The 18,496-nt window shown below is 38.5% G+C and overlaps 2 protein-coding genes across 3 annotated transcripts; one reads left to right on the top strand and one right to left on the bottom strand.

Annotated features, from left to right (window-relative positions):
• Nucleotides 1–41: 41 nt before the first annotated feature.
• Nucleotides 42–12,002, top strand: rcl1 (RNA terminal phosphate cyclase-like 1). Of its 2 annotated transcripts, XM_042395541.1 has the most exons (9): nt 42–259; nt 710–781; nt 1,249–1,424; nt 2,129–2,203; nt 2,342–2,466; nt 3,250–3,375; nt 3,630–3,786; nt 10,332–10,435; nt 11,829–12,002. In XM_042395541.1, exons 1-9 carry the CDS (start codon nt 130–132, stop codon nt 11,980–11,982), a joined length of 1,119 nt encoding a protein of 372 aa, XP_042251475.1. In that variant the 5' UTR covers nt 42–129; the 3' UTR covers nt 11,983–12,002. The 2 variants fall into 2 exon arrangements, with proteins under 2 accessions (XP_042251475.1, XP_042251476.1); XM_042395542.1 differs by lacking the exons at nt 42–259; nt 710–781; nt 1,249–1,424 and adding an exon at nt 1,463–2,041.
• A 19-nt stretch (nt 12,003–12,021) lies between these two features.
• Nucleotides 12,022–17,637, bottom strand: anxa3b (annexin A3b). The gene is made up of 14 exons (XM_042395545.1): nt 17,529–17,637; nt 17,133–17,166; nt 16,978–17,025; nt 16,682–16,769; nt 16,402–16,496; nt 16,193–16,306; nt 15,678–15,768; nt 15,480–15,559; nt 15,077–15,133; nt 14,587–14,680; nt 14,385–14,480; nt 14,198–14,256; nt 13,631–13,753; nt 12,022–12,538 (listed from the first exon to the last, which is right to left on the bottom strand). The coding sequence occupies exons 2-14, from the start codon at nt 17,142–17,144 to the stop codon at nt 12,479–12,481; spliced, it is 1,017 nt and encodes a 338-aa protein (XP_042251479.1). The 5' UTR covers nt 17,145–17,166; nt 17,529–17,637; the 3' UTR covers nt 12,022–12,478.
• Between the last annotated feature and the right edge of the window lie 859 nt (nt 17,638–18,496).

Genomic DNA, 18,496 nt, shown 5'->3' with positions numbered 1-18,496 from the left:
AATGCCTCCTGTTAAAAAAACGCATTTTTGACCCTCCTGTCGTGCCGTAACCTCGCCTCCCACCAACGTGTTCCTGGACAAACACACGTGGATTTCCACTGACGCCAGCCAGGCAGAAACAACAATAACATGGCAAGTCAGGGGCTCACCTATGAAGGCTGCAATTTCTTCCGACAGCGGCTGGTTTTATCCACACTCAGCGGGAAGCGTGTGAAAATTACAAACATCAGGTCCAAAGACGACAACCCGGGGCTCCGCGGTGAGTTTTTGCTTCTTCACTCTTCTTCATGTGGCGTCGCAGTTAGCTCGGAAGCTAACGGGAGCTAGCTGTTACGCAGTTGGGAGTGTGTTTAATCACTGGGCGCCAGAGGTGGAGAAATGATGAGACAGTAGTGTAAGTGGTAGATAAATTTAATCTTACCTAACACTGCAAAAGTTGCGTCGTTTTTATTCGTTTGTGGCAAGTATTCAACCAGTGACAACCTTATATTAGTTGAGTTTCTTATTTGATACTTATGACCATGTATTGGACTCCAGATGTTTTAATACTGTATGTAAATTATATAAAGAAGGCTCTAGTTTGTTCTAACCTACTTGTTATTATGAAAAAGTTTATTTTTTTAATTTTTCTTCTCCTTTAAGACAACATGACTTTCATCCATAAATTAATGTGGCGGGTTTAACTGAATTTTTGTCTCGTTTTTTCCAGATTTTGAAGCCAGTTTCATCAGACTGCTCGATAAAGTGACAAATGGCTCCAGAATAGAGATAAACCAAACAGGTGAGTATTAAAATTAGGATATATGACTGTTGGCTTTGTCACAGACTGTGTGGTTTATCTAACTACTGTTTACTGCCAGAGGGTGCCAAAGAGTTGACATTTCAGCATTGCTCAACACCTTGAATATGAAAGATGGGATTTATTTTAGGTTATCCGCAGAATTTGTCAGTTTTGCCTGTGTGGCGTTTAGTTGAACTGTGGTGATGTCATAATATAATAATAACCTTCTGATTATACAGAGAGAAACTTCAGTTCACTGCATTAACTAGAAGAAAACATTATTTTTCTGTCTTGACTATTTTGCCAAATTCTAATGGCTTCCTTGTAGATACCCTTTTTCCATTTTTATATAGCGGTTCTGCTTCTAAAAGACCGTAAACATCAGGATTGTGTAGAGACTGTTGCTAATAGTACCGTCATCTATGTTACAGACTCTCTCACTGTCTTTATGTTTCTGTCCTTGCAAGGCACGGTGTTGTTTTACCAGCCCGGCTTGTTGTATGGCGGCTCTGTAGAGCATGACTGTAACCTGCAGCGCTCGGTTGGATACTATCTGGAGGCCCTGCTCATGCTGGCTCCGTTCATGAAGACCACTCTGAAGGCCACTCTGAGGGGAGTCACCAACGACCCCAATGACCCGACGGTGAGGACGTGATCTGATCTGATCGTCTTCTATTTTGCTACTTGATGTTTTTATATGTTTGTACTTCTGAATTGTTTGACTCATCTATCTGACTGTGTGGATATAAAGAGATTTCTTTGTGTTGTCAAGTGCATGTTAGCTCAGTGTTGCAGGAGAAACATGGTGTTAGTATAAACTGTACATTTGAAGTACAAGGCAGTCAATTTTAGACCAAAACATAATAGATCAGGGTCATAATCAGGTTCATATATTGACTTGAGTGTTCTGGTCCACATTTTAAATTTGTAAATGCAGTCTCTTTTCCTTGTTGTGACTCCATTTTTGTCTCCAGATCCTTTGCTTCTGCATTTTTAACGTGTTGTTACAGCATTAAAATTGCCAGTAAGACAGTCTCAGCTGCTGCATCCTCTTTTTCTTTTTTTTTCTTTTTTTATTTTGCTGTGAGCTGCATTGTTCCAAAGTGTGTAATGTCAGCAAACCACAGACGAGGAAGCAAGTAAGAAGTATGACCTGAAGACACTGGAGAGAGGTGTTGTCATGGAAACAGTGAAGAGCGTCTCTGCTTCTAGCTGTGATAGGAACTATTTGTTAGGAGTCCATTGTGCAGTGTTGTTGTGGTGGTTTTTTTTTTTTGCAAGGTAGTCACCATTTTCAACACTTTGCAGAAGCATGTTTGAGTATTTAAACTTATCCGCCTGCCGCAGGTCGACCTGCTGAAGTCCACAGCGCTCCCTCTGATGAAGAAGTTCGGCATCGATGGAGCGAGCTTTGATCTCAAGGTGAGGGCACCGTGGTCGTCTGTTGACGAGCACGGTATAATGTGATCCAGTCAAATATAGGGCTGCTACTCACAACTTACAACCGAGTCACCCTCTCTTTTCTCCCGTCTCATTCTCTCCCTGCCGCTGCTCCCTCAGGTGGTGAAGAGAGGAATGGCACCCGGTGGGGGAGGGGAGGTAGTTTTCACATGTCCCGTCTGCAGGACCATCAGGCCAGTGCAGCTGACTGACCCGGGAAAGATTAAGAGGATCAGAGGAATGGCGTATCCTTCTCAAGCTCACATGGTCTTATTTTCACCTGTAAAAAAAAATTAAAGTGATACAAACAATTATTTGAAAGCCGTCTTACAATTCAGTCCTGTTGTTTTCTATTTTATCTAAAAGGGCTGCAACTGACAATTATTTTCATTATCAATTCATCTACTTATTATTTAATCATTTTTATTATAAAATGTGAGAAAATAGTGAAACGTCACAATTATTGTCACTGGTAATCTCCTAAAGTCCAACGTGACTGCTTCAAATGTCTTGTTTTATTTGACCAACAGTCCAAAAGCTTAGGATAATACATTTTGCAATGATATAAGCAGAAACAAATCCTCACATTGGAAAAGTTTGAATGAGAGAATTTAGAGCATTTTTGCACAAAAAACTGATGGATTATCAAAATAGTTCCTGTTGATTGCCAAATCAAGTATGTGTATAATCATTTCACCTTCGGTATCTATTTCCTCATGAATGCCAGAACTGTAAAACTAAACTTGTCTATTGTCTGCCTGAACTTGGTAGCACATAATGTTGTCAATATGTTGATACAGTTACTCATCATACACAGAGGGCTGTCTCGGTTTTCAACATGTTTTTATTCCATGCCAGCAACTTGTTTCTCAAGGTTTTGCTCCTTTCAGCTGAAGTTGAACTAATTTTTGTCATGGATGAATATCGGTGGTGTGTGTGTGCTTGCAACCACACAGTCAGACCACAAGTTGTTTTATTCGGGCAACCTCACGCTGTTGTATGAAAGGCCCTTGACGGTCTAAACCCAGATATTCAGTGCGAGTTTCCCCACAGATGGCCAACAGGATCGTGGAGTCAGCCAGGAGCATCCTCAACCAGTTCATTCCAGACATCTACATCTACACCGACCACATGAAAGGCGCCAACTCTGGCAAGTGAGTATCTCAACATTCATGTAATTGCAGTGTCATCACTTGTTGGTCTTTTTCCAGCTCTGTTACTGCCTCCTTTTGGGAGGAGCATTTAACAGTATTTATTACTGTTATTCTTGTTGATCTTCACTACAGTTTAAATGTAAAAATGCTACTTACCAGTTCCAGTTATCTCAGTTACTTTGCGTGTGTTTCTGTCTGTTTCTCAACCCTTACTCAGAGAAAGACGCTAAATAATTCATGTTGGTTTGCTGCAGGTCTCCGGGTTTTGGTCTTACACTGGTGGCAGAGACGCTGAATGGCTGCTTCCTCAGTGCTGAGATGTCATCGACGCCGCAGGGGCAGGGAGACCCTATTTTGCCAGAAGACCTCGGCAAGAACTGTGCCAAGCTGCTTTTGGAGGAGGTGCATCGGGTAAGTGCTGCAAAAACCCTCACATGTACTCCACATATGTGGTTTTTGTGCTCTTCAAAGAAATGATCCATGATCCCAGTTGTCTTAGCCTCAGATCAGATTTAATTTGGTCTTTGACATACATGTTTTATTGTAAAATTTAAGCACTTCACTGCATTTATCGTCATTAACCATTGGGAAATACAGAATAAACAATGATTCTACGGGTTCAGCTTGGCTGCTGTGAAGAAGAGTGTTTTCTTTGCTGTTGCACAGACACTAAGTCACACTCAGGAATCTGGCCAAGGTTTTCAGATTTTTCACAAACAAATCCTCTGCCCATAAACATCAAAATTGGCTGTTTTAACAGAACAAGGAAAGGCTTGCTATTGATTTACAACATGAAGGGTGCGTTTTTTTTGTTTTAAAGCCAACTGCGAAAAATGTTCTTTTTTTTTTGTTTGGGGATTTAGAGAAGCGATGAAATCAGACCAGTGTGGATTTGCAAACAAAAGGCCGCAAGAAATGATTGTGCATAGTGTGCGTCTGTGTTTCAGTCATTGAAATACTGCAACTGAAGGCTTTCATCCATGAACTGATCTACCGAGCAACTGCCATTCAAAATACCAAGCCTGTCCTGTTTTTTTATTTGCATAATTAAATGAGCCATATTAGTTACCTGTCCATTCTGCTCTCCAACAAGCCTGATAACGGTTTACGGAGTACAGCCAACACTATTTTACTATTGAATTTTTTTGTTAGAATATATTTTTAGTAAGCATCTGTGCACGGTAGTAACTTGCAGTAACTTAACTTAATCAAAAATCTACTTTTTGTTGGTTGGTTGCTGTGCTGGAAAATCTTAGAAGTTGATACCAGTACTTCATTTCCCTGCAGCAGCTGGAGTAAAGGTTTTCAGTTTGTCCCCGGGTAATTGAAAATCGTTGGGGAATACCTGACATACATAGTCAGGACACATTAGCATCCCAGCATGAAACAATGACATTCGCTGTCCTTGTTTACCCACATTCCCTGGTAATGACCATCAACCTCAGTCTGGAATTCAACTGAGAAACTGATTGTGGGCAGAACCATAATGTAGAGAGCAAATAAAGGGCATTTCCATCCAGGCATTTCAGTCAGACACATTCTCAGCTCTGTTAACATGGATGCTGCGGGCTGCTAATGAAGCATGTAAGAATGTCTGTTGCACAAGTCTGGACTTGTAAGAAGTTTCTTGTCCTGCTAGCTAGGTCAGGACCTGGGTGATATGAGTAAATAAAAGTATTATTTTAAAGCCTTTCAATAATAGGTGCTGTATACTGTATTGATCTTTAGATATAGATATCTCTCTGAAAATATGTCTGAAAGAACAAAGTACAAACTACTTTAAGAGGAAATAACACAACACCGACCTACTGAGCATCAAACTGAAGAACCAGTGTTAACGGCAGCAGTCTTAACCGGTTACTGCAGAGCTACCTGGGCAACATTTTGGCAATTGGCTACATCTCCATTATTATGAAAAGATTATGTGATTAAAAACAAACTCCAATAAAACTCTTATCATTGAAATCGAACATGAACATTTCACGTTGAGTTTTAGTAACTTTAAATTATTTCACAATTTTTTTTGGTACATTTATAAATTTTACACAGTTGATTCAAATATTTCATCACATTGTATTTATTTGTTACGGAACACTGTAAGGCGCCCTAGGAATCTACTTTCAAGTCCCAGATACTTTAGGGCTTTGCAGAGGTCAAATGTCAGCAACTTCCCAGTGTTTCAGTTGATGAGGTGATGTGTCAGCTGAGTGTTGTTTGTTCAAACATGCTCGATAAATCATGAATTCTCAAGGAGAGATTCACAGTTATGTTTGAGCCCACAGGAAAAAAAAAAAAACAACTGGGTCACATTTTATGTCGTCATTTCTCAACCCGTGTCCTCAAGTGTGACTTACAGTAGTAGCTGTAAGACAAACCAACTCAGCTGTTCCTAAAACATACCGTACCAGTCAAAAGTTTAGACACACCGGACGAACTTTTGACTGGTACTGTATATAGTAACAAATCATCTCAGATAGACTCACAGTCACACAGGGAAAAAGAGTGCATTTTATCAGAATATGTACAATTAGATCCAGTGATTGTGAGGCTCTGCCCCTCAGCCCTCTCTCATAGGAGCCATGTGAGTCCAGTTAGCTGGTCAGGGTAGTGCTCATTAACTCTGAAAGAGCAATATTGTTGGACGCATCCTCTTAACTCCAAGCAACAGAGTGGGGAGATAATGTTTCTGCTTAGCAGCCTCAGAGGATGGTGGATTAAAAATATTTTTGTACGTTTTTTTTTTTTTTTTTTTTTTAAAGAAAAAGGCACAGCTGCTGGTAGAGCAGGTCGATCCACTGTGTTCAGAAATTTAACAGCATTTGAATAACTGCTGATTTTCATACGTAACTGAACCAGGAGGACAGAGTGATTTCTGCAGACGAGAAAAAGGAAAAAAGGAAGGATAACAAGAGTAAAGTGGATGTGTGACTCTCCTGCTGGAATAGTTAATTTTTGAAAACCAAAAAAGGGGAAAAAAATGGGCGCCCTGTATGTGCGTGTCTGTTTGTTTTATGGTTAATCAGTACAGTGCTCTTGTAGTAAACCAAATACACACGATGGACATTTTGTTTTGGGAGCAACATCAACAATGGACAGAAGCTGATGTAAGTGGCGCACTCAACAAATTTTGTTGAGTTTTTCACTTTAAATTATGTTAGATTTAATGAAATTCAGATATATTCACTAACTTAGCTGTGTGTATGTTGTGTGGAGATTCAGAGTTTAGTCATCTGTAGAAAGTTGTTATTCCAGAGTTATGTAAAAAAAAATATATATATATATACTAGTATTGACGAGTCTGAAGACATTCAGAATTTGAGGCAAAGGTTACTCTGAGAAATGAGTCTCTACCATGGTATGATTTATTTATTTATTTATTATGTAAGTATTGTTGATCAGTGCTCTCATGAAATTCACAACTTCTCAGTTTGTTCGTTTTTACTAAGAAAAGCTTCAAATAAGGTTAAAATCTGCCACAGGAAAGGAGCCATTGGCTTTAAGCCCTCACATTGTTCACTGTAAAGCTAACCAATGCAGAACATGGATTTCTCCGTAATTTTCCATGTTGTAAATTTTAAAGGTTCAAATTTGTCAGGATTTTAAACTCATGACTTAAGGTCAAACAAGTAAATGCAGGAAGGTGCACCTTGATTTTGTATTTTATTGGATTATATCAGTCTGTAATCGTGTTATAGTAATGTAATTGTGTCCGCACCTGCTTAAACTTTTTTTTGGATTGGACTGTTTGTGAAAGGGGGTTACCATTCGCTCGAAGGATTCAAGGGACTTTTCCAGAGGGCCTCGTGGCTGCTTGGTAGCTGCTGGCCTCTTGGGAAATCCTAACTATCTTAAGTTTTCTCTCAAAGACAGGGCCTCAGATGAACTGTCAGAAGAGGCGTTAACAATTTTTTTTTTTGATCCTGAAATTAAGCCGTGAAGAGAGATGCCAAACAAAAAGGGAAATTGCATAAAAAGTTTCTTAAAAATTGAAGTAGTTTCAGAAAAAGGTAAGATACTTTAACACTTTAATAGTCAACCTCATGCTTTTCAAGTTGTGGGTAGTGTTAGAGAAAAGTTGTAGAAGTTTGATAAAACTGGACTTTAAAATGTATTTTAGTAGCAGATTTCAAGTTTCTTGCTCTTAATGAACACTGAGTTTTTACCAGAGTCAAATTCAGTGTTTTCTTTAGTCAAATGTCATGGAGTTAAATGTTAGAAACATGAATAGTTTACAGTATACATGTTAAACTTATTTGTATTATGTTTTAACTATTAAGATGGACTTGCTTTGTGAATCATATGGTAAAACTTAAGGAAATGAAAATCCATCATACGTCTACTCTCAAGGATTGTTAATGTATTAAAATAGTGGAAATAAGTTGCGATTGTGTATTTCTAAATATGGTTGTATAGTCTTGAAGTATTTGGTGAGTTTATAGCTTACCAAGTTTGATAAAACTCATCCTCTTATAGAAAGAATGCAGTTAACAAAATCCTCTCCTCATCAACAATAAAAACAATGTCACCACAGTTTGGCTATGGTTTCAGTGATATGATTATGTAATTGAATCATATTCCTGCTGACAAGCTGTCACGATGCCATAATACTGCATGACTGGGCCACATGCATACTGCATTAAAATGGATTCACAGCACAAGAAACTGATCCCATGTAGCTGCAGTTAAGCCGTGTCACATTTGGACATCAGGTCGGTAAATGTCTTCAAATGGTTAAACATCTGAATAAAAAATTAAATTGACAAATAACAGAGTGGACAGCAAATATAAAGTTTATAAAAATGCTCTGGGGTGTGTCCAGTCTTGCATGTGCCTCTTCATCACGGTTGGGTAATAACACATAGCCGTTGTCAAGTAATCACGATGGCATGTGATCACTTATACACAGACTGGATCCTCTGTCCTCTAAATATGTAATATGTAGGGGGAAAGGGACCATTAGGTAGAGGGCTAGAAGGTCTGAAGAGCCAGGAGAGCCTGAAAATTAAGCTTTAGATGGAAAAAAAGAAGAAGAGAGAAACATGTAGAGCTATAACAAGTGACAGTGAAGAAAGACAAAGTCCCACAGTTGGAACATGTAGCCAAAGCAGCTACATGTCCACTGTGTCCACTGTCATTAAGTAGAACTATTAAAATAAAAAACTAACAGTATACTTAAGATTCAAACGTCCACCTGAATTTTGAAAAAGCCAACCAAACAAAAAGACACCACAAAAACGTGTCAATTGTTCAAGTATGTTGACTTGAACAGCCTGATCCAGTTTTACTCCACCATTATAGCATTACACTCCTATAATATTGTTGGACTCACAGTAGACAGTTAAAAAAAAATAACATCCCTTGAGGCACTTTATCAGATTTTGCGCAGCTTCCTCTGGAGCCACAAAAGGCTTTATACAACTCTTTTTCACTAACGCATTAGTACCCAAGACCTGTAAACAGACTTTGATGTGTAAAATCGGCGGCATTTCCTTTTATTATTGGATCAGTCTGAATCTTTATGCCTTCACGCCGGCTACAGCTGTGACCGGAGGCATTATGTTTTCAGGTTATCCAACCATCCGTCCCATTCTCGTGAACGCGATATCTCAGGAACGCCTTGAGGGAATTTCTTTGGACTCAAGGATGAACTGATTAGAACTTGGTGGTCAAAGGTCAAAGGTCACTGTGACCTCACAAAACATATTTTTGGCTCAAGAATTCAAACGCTAATTATAACAAAGTTTAACACAAATGTCTAATAGGATAAAATGGTGAAGTGATGACATTTTATATCCAGTACTTTTCTGGCCGTTATTCAACACTTAAACTCAGAAGCAGAAGGAAGATTGTGACCATATTTTACATTTGGTCAGATACTGAAGTGGTGACACTAATCTTGGGTGCCCACCTTGAAACTGTGGTGATTGTTTAGATCTTCTGTGCTGCTGGGTTGAAGATGTGTGTGTGTTGAAGCATCTACGTTTAGCTTCTTTGCAGCAACATCTATATCTGAAGCATTGTCTCCTGTCATGGCTACAACTTTGTGTTCTATCAGAATCAGTTTTACTGGCCAAACGTGAACACATACAAGGAAAATACACTTAATACTTCATTATAAATATTACTTGACTACAACTTGACTGGTTGGTGGTGGCATACATCCGCGAGGCAGTATTTTTTTTTTGTCCTTTGAGCATATGTCAGTCTAAAATTTGGGTCAGGACCAAAACAGAATCATGTTTTTCAAAGGCTCTCTACTTGGTCACTATGTATGTATAATTAATACATACTTGCTACTTGCTCTAGGTTTTAGTTTTGTTGCTTTGTTGTACAACCACTTCTCTTGAAGCTTTGCTTTTGTGACCAGGACAATGATATTTTGAAATTTACCAATTTCTAATGGGAAAACTCGGAAAAAAATTTCATATTTTCATTCACATAAAGTCAGAAAAACAACATATGAATCAAAATTAACGTATTTATACTAAAGTTATACAGAAGTGACCACAAAAGATTTAGAAGTGAGTCGTTTTTCAAGATTTACGATTATACTGTAAATCAATTTCACAAATCAGCCCCCAAATACAGTGTCCCATCATTGTATCCGGTGATTCATACATTGTTTTTTCTGACATTATGTGAATGAAAATGTGCAAATTTGTCTGTTTTCCCATTGGAAACAGGTAAATTTCAAAATATCACTGTCCTGGTCACAATTCAAAGTTTGAAGGGAATAATGGTCATTTTCTGTACTTTTTAGGTATAAGCAATTAGGAAATAACACCCAGGAACAAAAAAACAAGTAATAATTTGTACCACAGTGCTATCAGTGTTGAGATAAACAATCTCCGGTCATGGGGTGACCGCGTTCTTTTTAAACATCTCCACCTCCATGACGTATTTCTGTGTTGTTTTTGTTACTGAAACGTATTGCCCCTCATCTTTCTCTGTTTTAGGGTGGCTTCGTGGATTCAACCAATCAGAGCCTGGCGCTGCTCTTGATGACCCTTGGCCAACAGGACGTGTCAAAGGTTTTACTTGGACCCCTCTCCCCATACACGTAAGTCACTGTCATTCAATAATAAACTCACATAGAGCTCCCCGCCCCACTGAACTTAACAACAGGCTCTTCATAAGTTAGTCATAAGTTAATATACAGATACAGTTTCTCCAAACGTAGAATGCACTGGACCTTACGTTTAGTTATTCTTCCACTAGTCCCCTCTTGGCAAGGGACAATATTCCAAAGTTCTCATCCCACTGTAGGGCACAGATGCTGGACAAATAAACAACAGAGGCAAACTGTCGTCCGTTTACTATACATAAGCCTCATTGTTCAGGTACTGATTTTCACAAAAAAAACAGGATTGTTTAAAAAGAGCAGATCAGATTAAACAAATTTTCATCTAAAACGTGTGTCCCTACACAGCCAAAGGTTGTTTCTTGCATCAAGAGCACACTGGCTGCTGCAGTTCACAGTAAACAAGGTGCTCTTACCTTAAGCACGGCTGAGAAAATGCTCTAGTTGAAAAAAGTAAAGAGGAAAATGGGGTTAAAATGCAAATGAGTTGCTGATTGTGCACAATCACTGTATTACAATAAAAAAAAATTAAAAAGAAATGTTTAAAAACAGACAGAAAATAATGAGTCCTAGTTTAAATCAGTCAACTCTGGATCTGTTTTTTTTTTTGTACTCAAAATGCTTACATGCGTTATCGTGGGACTTGGCCAGCTGTGTGTTCACATGGCCGTTTACACGCCCAGTGTCAGTTCATGTGTGATGAATGTAGATATTTACACTTCAAGTGATGCTTCTCTAATAGTTTCTTTACTTGCAAACAAACTATAAGAAAATGGTAAAGAGAGGAGAAAAAGATGACTTCAGACATGGTCGTCATCACAAAGGAGGAGTGAACTATGAACTGTCCATTTTCAGTTATCATGGTACCGGTGCTGTGTCCCTCTCAAGTACAGTACTATGATAACTGAAGATTGGCAGTGCCATCACAATACACTCTTCCTCCTACTCAGGTAATGTTGATGACCAATGACATGGTTTACCTCAGTGTGTATTTATTTTTGTATGTCAACCTATGAAATTCAAGTTAAACTTCTACATATTTTGTTTGTTTCTGTAGATTGTTTGCATTACACATTTTTGACATCCAAGCACAAAGAATGGAACGTAATGTGCTTGAGAGATTAGAGATAGGACTGATGACCTTTGACCTATAGTGATGTCACTTGAAGCATGCAGTAGACCCAGGACACTGTGTTCTGGGACTCCTAGTGTGTATTATTTATTGACAGTTGGAATATTTTGTGTCCAGCTACATCTCTCCTTAATTATTGTGACTTGAAAGGAGTGACACCAGGATATATAGCAAGAAATAATGCACAAACTGAAACTTAACCTTGTTTCTCTTAACTTTCTTCTCTCATTGTCTCTCTAGGATCGAGTTCCTCAGACACATTAGAGATTTCTTCCAGATCATGTTCAAGATTGAGGTTCAGAAGCCTTTAGAAGACGAACGGAAAGGTGGAGACAAAGTCTTGATGACCTGTGTAGGAGTCGGTTACAGCAACATCAACAAAACCCTTAAATAAAATAAGTATTTTTATATAAATAGCATGGTGATGTCTTGATTTCTAAATGTGAAAATAATGATTTATTTGTGTATGTCGCCAACTTTTAGGTTATTTGTGTTACAGTATACAAGAAGTTGAAAGTAAGAAATGAGCAGTTATTGAGTAACGGCTATCAGTCACACAAATAATCATACAAACAGTATTTATGTATTCAAAAAGACATTAAACAGTATCCTCATATGCACAAATAACTGCTTCTTAATTCTTGGAGTGTTAATCATCCAGTCTGCAAAGCACTTTAGTTTTAAGCTTTCCAAACATCAATGTCTGGTTGAACATTGCTGGAATTCCACATTAAAATAGCTTTTCAAGATGGTTAGTTCCAGTCATCGTTAGGGCAAATGTATCAGTATGATGATACTGGAGAGGTCAGCGACTGGTCATCATCATTAGATGTGGTTCTTCCCATCTGCACTTCACACCACATGCTCCTCCTAACAGGAGTTCGAAGGAGTTAGTTGTCTTGGCCGCACAGATGTTTGAGGGTGTCACCATAACTACCCGACACTTCAGACTGCAGAGACATGGGGAGAGAAAAGGGAGGTGGCTGGAATTTATTGTTTTCAAAAAAATTTCATAAAACAAAACTGATAATGTCTGAGGCCATATTCATAAAGCTTCCTAGTACAAAGAGTTGAACTTTAAGAAAATTCCTGGTAAAGATAAAAGTTGTTCATAAAGCATCTCAAGAGAGCTCCTAAGATGAAAAACTGTTAGAAGCAGGGAGGAGGTTTAAGAGTTTCTTTGGCAGAGAAGAAAATGGCAGAAAGACAAAGAGGAAGGAGAAATATTCTCCAAACACTGAATGACAGTGAGTTAATGAAACGCTAGAGATTAGATCATGAAGGAATAATGTGTGTGGGTTGATCTCATTAGAGATGCACTCACATCTCCCACCCAACACAGTAACGGTAAAACGCCAGAAATGAAAGTGATCACAACACTAAGATACACTAAGATAACACTGGCACCTGGAAAAATCTGGAATTTGCTGGCAGCAGGGAATACAAGATTATGAAGAAAAAAGATTTGTATAAACTGGCCAGCAATCACAGAAAATAAAAGCTGAGCCATTTTTCCCCTGTTAATATCACAGATTAATACTAAAACTACAAGCATGGTAAATAAATGTAAGAAAATATAACTAGTAGGCCTGTGTTTTCAAACATTTCATAGGCTACTTTTAAAGTATGGTTTACAATCTATTCAACAGAGATGTTCATTACATAAAATAGTATTTATAACTACACCATGTCTTAATAGAACTGAAATTCTATGATTAGGTCTGTCAATTTTTTTGATCAACCAATCACACATTTTAACAAACTCTGTCATACCACCTCTCCTCACTAAGGTAAAAGTTTCTGTCCCTTCCTTGCTCAAAGATGCTCTGAGAATTCTCCTAAATTCCTCCTAAGCCAGGACTCCTTGCTAGAAATGTTTAGGCTAAGTTAGGAGCTCTCTCAGAGTATTCTCACAATGTTTGTGAATACAGCCCCTGATGTTAGCAACCTAAAGTTTCAAAACAGGACACCAAGATATTAAGTATCAATATGTACAGTGAAATAATCACATTACGCTTATATCTGTGAGTGTGTGTACTGACCTCTAACTGGGAGTAGAGGGACTCTCCAAACAGCTTTTTGTACTCGGTTCTGATGTCCAGCAAATCGATCTCCGAGCGACTGACTAGGATCCTGGTCAGTGTGGACTCTGTGGTCCCCAAACCCTGAACAAAGCAGCCCAATGCATTTTGGGAAATAAACAAAGGCACAAATACGGTCTGAATGTATAAAAGAAGAAGCAGCAGCAGCAACATGTACTTCTTTAGCAGCTACTCATAACACGTGTTCATCTCACATTTAGCATCCTGTAGTGTGCAATAATGCTCTGTGTTTGCAGTCTCACATGTTTTTGGTTAACTGCCTTTTTAGAGCCTATTGACACATTGCAACCAATGTTGCACATTTAGTCAACACAGCAGCAAAAAAGCTGTGGCTTAACATTCCTTTCCACACCACTGCTGACAATACAACTGTCTACTGTGGCTAAAAAAGGAATGGGGTGAAACAAAACAATATGTGGATTGTGTTTTGGGGGCCACTGGTAAAGGTAAAGGGCTTTGTGGTTTAAAACGCCCTCATGGCACACATGGACATTTAGTACAGCTCACCTTCATGCTCTTGAAAAGCCTCTCTGCAAGGTACACTGGGACGTTCTTCACACACTTCACTAGAGAGGGAAAAGAAGTTTTATTTGAAATGTGTCTCAAATGTGCAGTGTCATTAATTTATCGAAGGAAAAGGCAACACAATAAAAATGTTCACTGTTCAATGTTATGCAGACAATATTTTTCTTACCAACAGCTACCAAAAGCTTCTCCAAGTTGCCAGACATCTCACTCTCAATGCTCTCCTGCAGAGTCTTCTTGCTAATATTCTTGTACTCTACCAGAGCTGCCAAGAGAGATTTGAGCACCATGTTTTTCTCATTCTTATTATGACTTTGTCCCTTTTGTCTCCATTAGCAACTACAGATAAAATATGTAAGAGGTCTACCCACTCTGTCGAAGCTGGGGAATACTCCTGTGGCAGAGAATGTCGATAAACATGTCCTCATCAGTTCCCCACTTCTTCTCTCCTGCTTCATACAGGGCCTGGGTGGAATGAGCCAGAAATTAGCTGTTCTTGGGAAGTTCACATAAAGTGCATCATGTAATTTAAGGGGGAGTTTTTCCTGGATGTTCAGGGCCAAATTTATTTAATGCAATACAAAAGGAGGCTTTGGATGTGTGTGGGAGTCTTGAGCAAGTTCAGACTTGAATCAGCGAGTGAGGTGAGTGGTGCCTTTAAATACCATGAATGTGTAAGATTGAGATAAAATGTCTAAATAACTGAAGAAGCTTACTTACAAATCTGTCTGACATGATAACTGAATGGCACAACAATGTTTCAATGTCACTTCCCTAATTTTTTTACATCCCTTTACAGACTTTTCTAAATTTACTTGAGAAACAGGCAGAAAAACAATGATCCAGATGTAGTAAACGTACCTTAGCATCTGCCTTAGCTTTGGCAGCATCTACATTGGTGCTCTCGTCTCTCTTCCCCTGTGAGGATAAATGGAAGAACATAGTTTGAGATATGTAGGGGGAAAAAAATCAATATATTTGTCACTTGCTGAGGAACGCCTTTAAGAAATGAGCGTTTTTTGAATGGCACTTTTAATATCCTTGTCATAATTCATCTGATATAAACATTGTAATTTGATAATAGAGATAACAAGCTTTCCAAACATCTTGTAGAAGTATGAAACCTTTTTTTTCTCTGCAGCTTTTCATTATGTAGATTCTTTGGATATGAAGATGATTGATTTTTTTTTCATCACATCTTGTTTAGATTTTGTCGTGAAAGCTTTGCGGTCTTATATTACCGTTTTAATTTAATGTACATTACCTCAGCCAAGGTGAGCAGTGCTTTCCCATAATCTCCAGATACCTCCGACTTCAGGTCATGAATCATCAGTCTTCCAGTTTCTTAAATGAAACAGCACAATACGCAGAGTTTCAAAACAGACACATTGCATCATGAACATTTGACAACTGTTACGCAACCATTTCAAGTTCCAGTTTCAGTGTAATTACAAATACTAACCTGCCAGGTATGCTTCAGACATTGCTTTGATCTGCTTGTTGGATCTAGAGGCAAAGATCTCAGTCAGAGTGCATTCCGTGGTTCCTGCACCCTGAAAGTAATGTACACAAAATGTGATGCACACATGTGAGCGGTAATGTAATAACAGAGAAACAAAGTGCAATTCAGTCTGATTATTGGGCTATCATACATACTCAAAGCATCAAATGTCAAGTGCTGTTCTTAGACCACTGTGTGTGTGTGTGTAGTAAAATGTCATGACTGCAAACAAATTGAGACAAATTAAGCCTAAATCTGTTTCATGCTCAGAACATGTGTCTTTGTTCCCTTTCAAATTTAGTATTTTTTTAATGTTTTTGACACTTTACATAATAAAAAAAAAACCCACACTGAAACAAATAAGAATCCACAATACAGATTCTTGAAGAAGGGTCACATCTTGGAATTAATATGACACAATCTCAGTCAAAAACAAAATCAACAATCCAAAAAAAAAAAAAAAAAGACAATCTCACTTTGATGGCTTTCATGACTTCATGACAGTCGTAGACGGCAGGAGGCGTCACCAAGGCCACTAACAAGTCCTCGAAGTCTCCATGCGTATCGCCCTCGAGGTCGGCCACTAATGTCTGATGCAGGAAGGACGATAACACACAAATCTTACTGGAATCTCATTTGGATGTTTGTTGCCACAGTCATGATTAATATCTGAACATTTTCTTACCCTTCCTGTGGCCTTCTCATAGGCCTTTGCAATAAGCTGACGCTGAGCGTTACTTCTTGTGGTCAACACCTCAATGAGTGTCTTTTCTGTCGTACCTACAGAAGAGAACAACACAAAACTGACTTACACTGCACTTAATGCAACCACATACACACACACACACACAAATCTGGCTCCACTTGCCTTATACCAAGGTTAACTGGCAAAAGTACTTTACATATTTCTCAGATACAGTTAACTTTCTGGAAAATATAAAGATAATTGTAACTCATTAGCTTACCAAGGCCCTCTATTGCCTTCCTTAGTGCAGACACATCATCTTCCACTTTGAAGTTTGCACGGTCCTTCACAGTTCCTCTTGTATTGGACTAATAAACACAGACACATGCACATTCATCACAGTGACACAGCAGCAACCAGTAACATGTAAAGGTGAAAAAAACAACACATCCCATCAATATTTCACATTCTATTCTATTTGTCTTATTCAATTCAAGCAATAGCAACCTATATAACAATATCATCATCATTATCATGAACTGATCATGCTCACTTCAAGGTGAGGATATGACTTACTGTCACAGTCAGTGAGGAGGGGGAGTCTAACAGCAGGTCCAAGTCATTCTACAATACAAGTAAACAAATATGTTTAAATTATCACCAACTGCATATGTTTGTTTCATAATTTAAGCCTATAAACTAATTTAAAAATCACATTATCAACTACTCACCCAAACAGACATTGTTACGGTTGTAGAGAAAAGTCTTTAAACGGGGAGAAAAAGAAAAACAACATCAGTATTTTCATATTAGTGTTTTATAGACATAGTGAGATACTGTAATTTATTTTCTTAATCTTATTGCTTTCTGCACTTTTTCATCCACTCAACGCAACATAAACACGTCTACTCTTCATCCAAATGTCTGCGTGTTGATTTAACACTCGAGTAAACTAACGAGTGCACATGTGTACTCAACATTTTGATGTCGACAGAGGCAAATATACAATTTTCGCGACCAGAAAAGTATGAAAAACCAAACCATATAGACGTAGACAGAGGACAAAGCCGCGTACATGCATAACGACTATCATCGAAAGTCAGAAAAGGGTATTTTGTTTGTCTTACCAAGGTGAGAGGGCAGGATTGATGTCAAAGGAGGAATTTCACAGTGTACCAAATCCGGCACCACACCTTTCTGAGAAGTCGAGAAGGTAACGCCCATTATTTACTGGGGGAAGTTGAATCATGGAGACGTTTTTCAGAAACTCCTCCTCATTTGTACACAGTGAAAGTAGCCAATGACGTGACTCCAAAAGCCCTCCTCACTAAAAGAAGCATCAGTATCTCGTAATTTTGCGAGCTTTCTAGTGTTAAAGCACAACATTGTGTCCTTAGAAGCCTATTAGATATCAGTAATGAGCAAACAGGCTCTGTAATAACCTGCTATGGGTCCAAAGTCATGTTTGCTCAGGACAAGGTTAAATATATGAGTCATAAGGGGGGGAGGAAGGAAATTAAACAGGAAAAAATATTTGTTTTAATCTCTTAGTTTCATCGGTGAGACAACTTCATGTTACACAATTTACTGATCCACATAAACCCCAATCAGTCATCCTTGCAGAACTAAACCAGCCCCCAAACCCTAAATCTATTTTAGATTTATATTACAATGAAGTAATATTGAATACTGATGTGTAGTAGGGTTAGCTGGTCCACCTTAAAGGTCTGTCCACCTTAAGTCTGATGATCAGGTTCCAATATGCAGTAAGTGTAACTCCTTTATGCTCCTCTATATATACTAGGCATTTTCTCGGGCTGTAAAAGACACTGCCTCTCATCCCACAGCCTGTGGTGACTTAACCTAATACATCCATGCTTAATGAGGTATTTATTTGAGCTACTTCCTCTTTACTGAGCTACTTCCTATTTGTATGTATCAGGGTCCTACATATGGCTTAGAAGGTTGACTGATTGTTTTAATGTTGTAGGCCAGATTTTCCCTTGACTGCCAGCACACTCCCTGGGTTGTTTGTGACTGATGATAAAGCTATGTAGGATATTGTCCCAACTGTTGGAGTTGCATGCCTTATTTC

Source organism: Thunnus maccoyii, chromosome 19 (genome assembly GCF_910596095.1).
Source record: "Thunnus maccoyii chromosome 19, fThuMac1.1, whole genome shotgun sequence".
Lineage (NCBI taxonomy): Eukaryota > Metazoa > Chordata > Actinopteri > Scombriformes > Scombridae > Thunnus > Thunnus maccoyii.
Note: the sequence above shows the minus strand (reverse complement) of the source record. Positions and strands in the feature narration are given on the sequence as shown.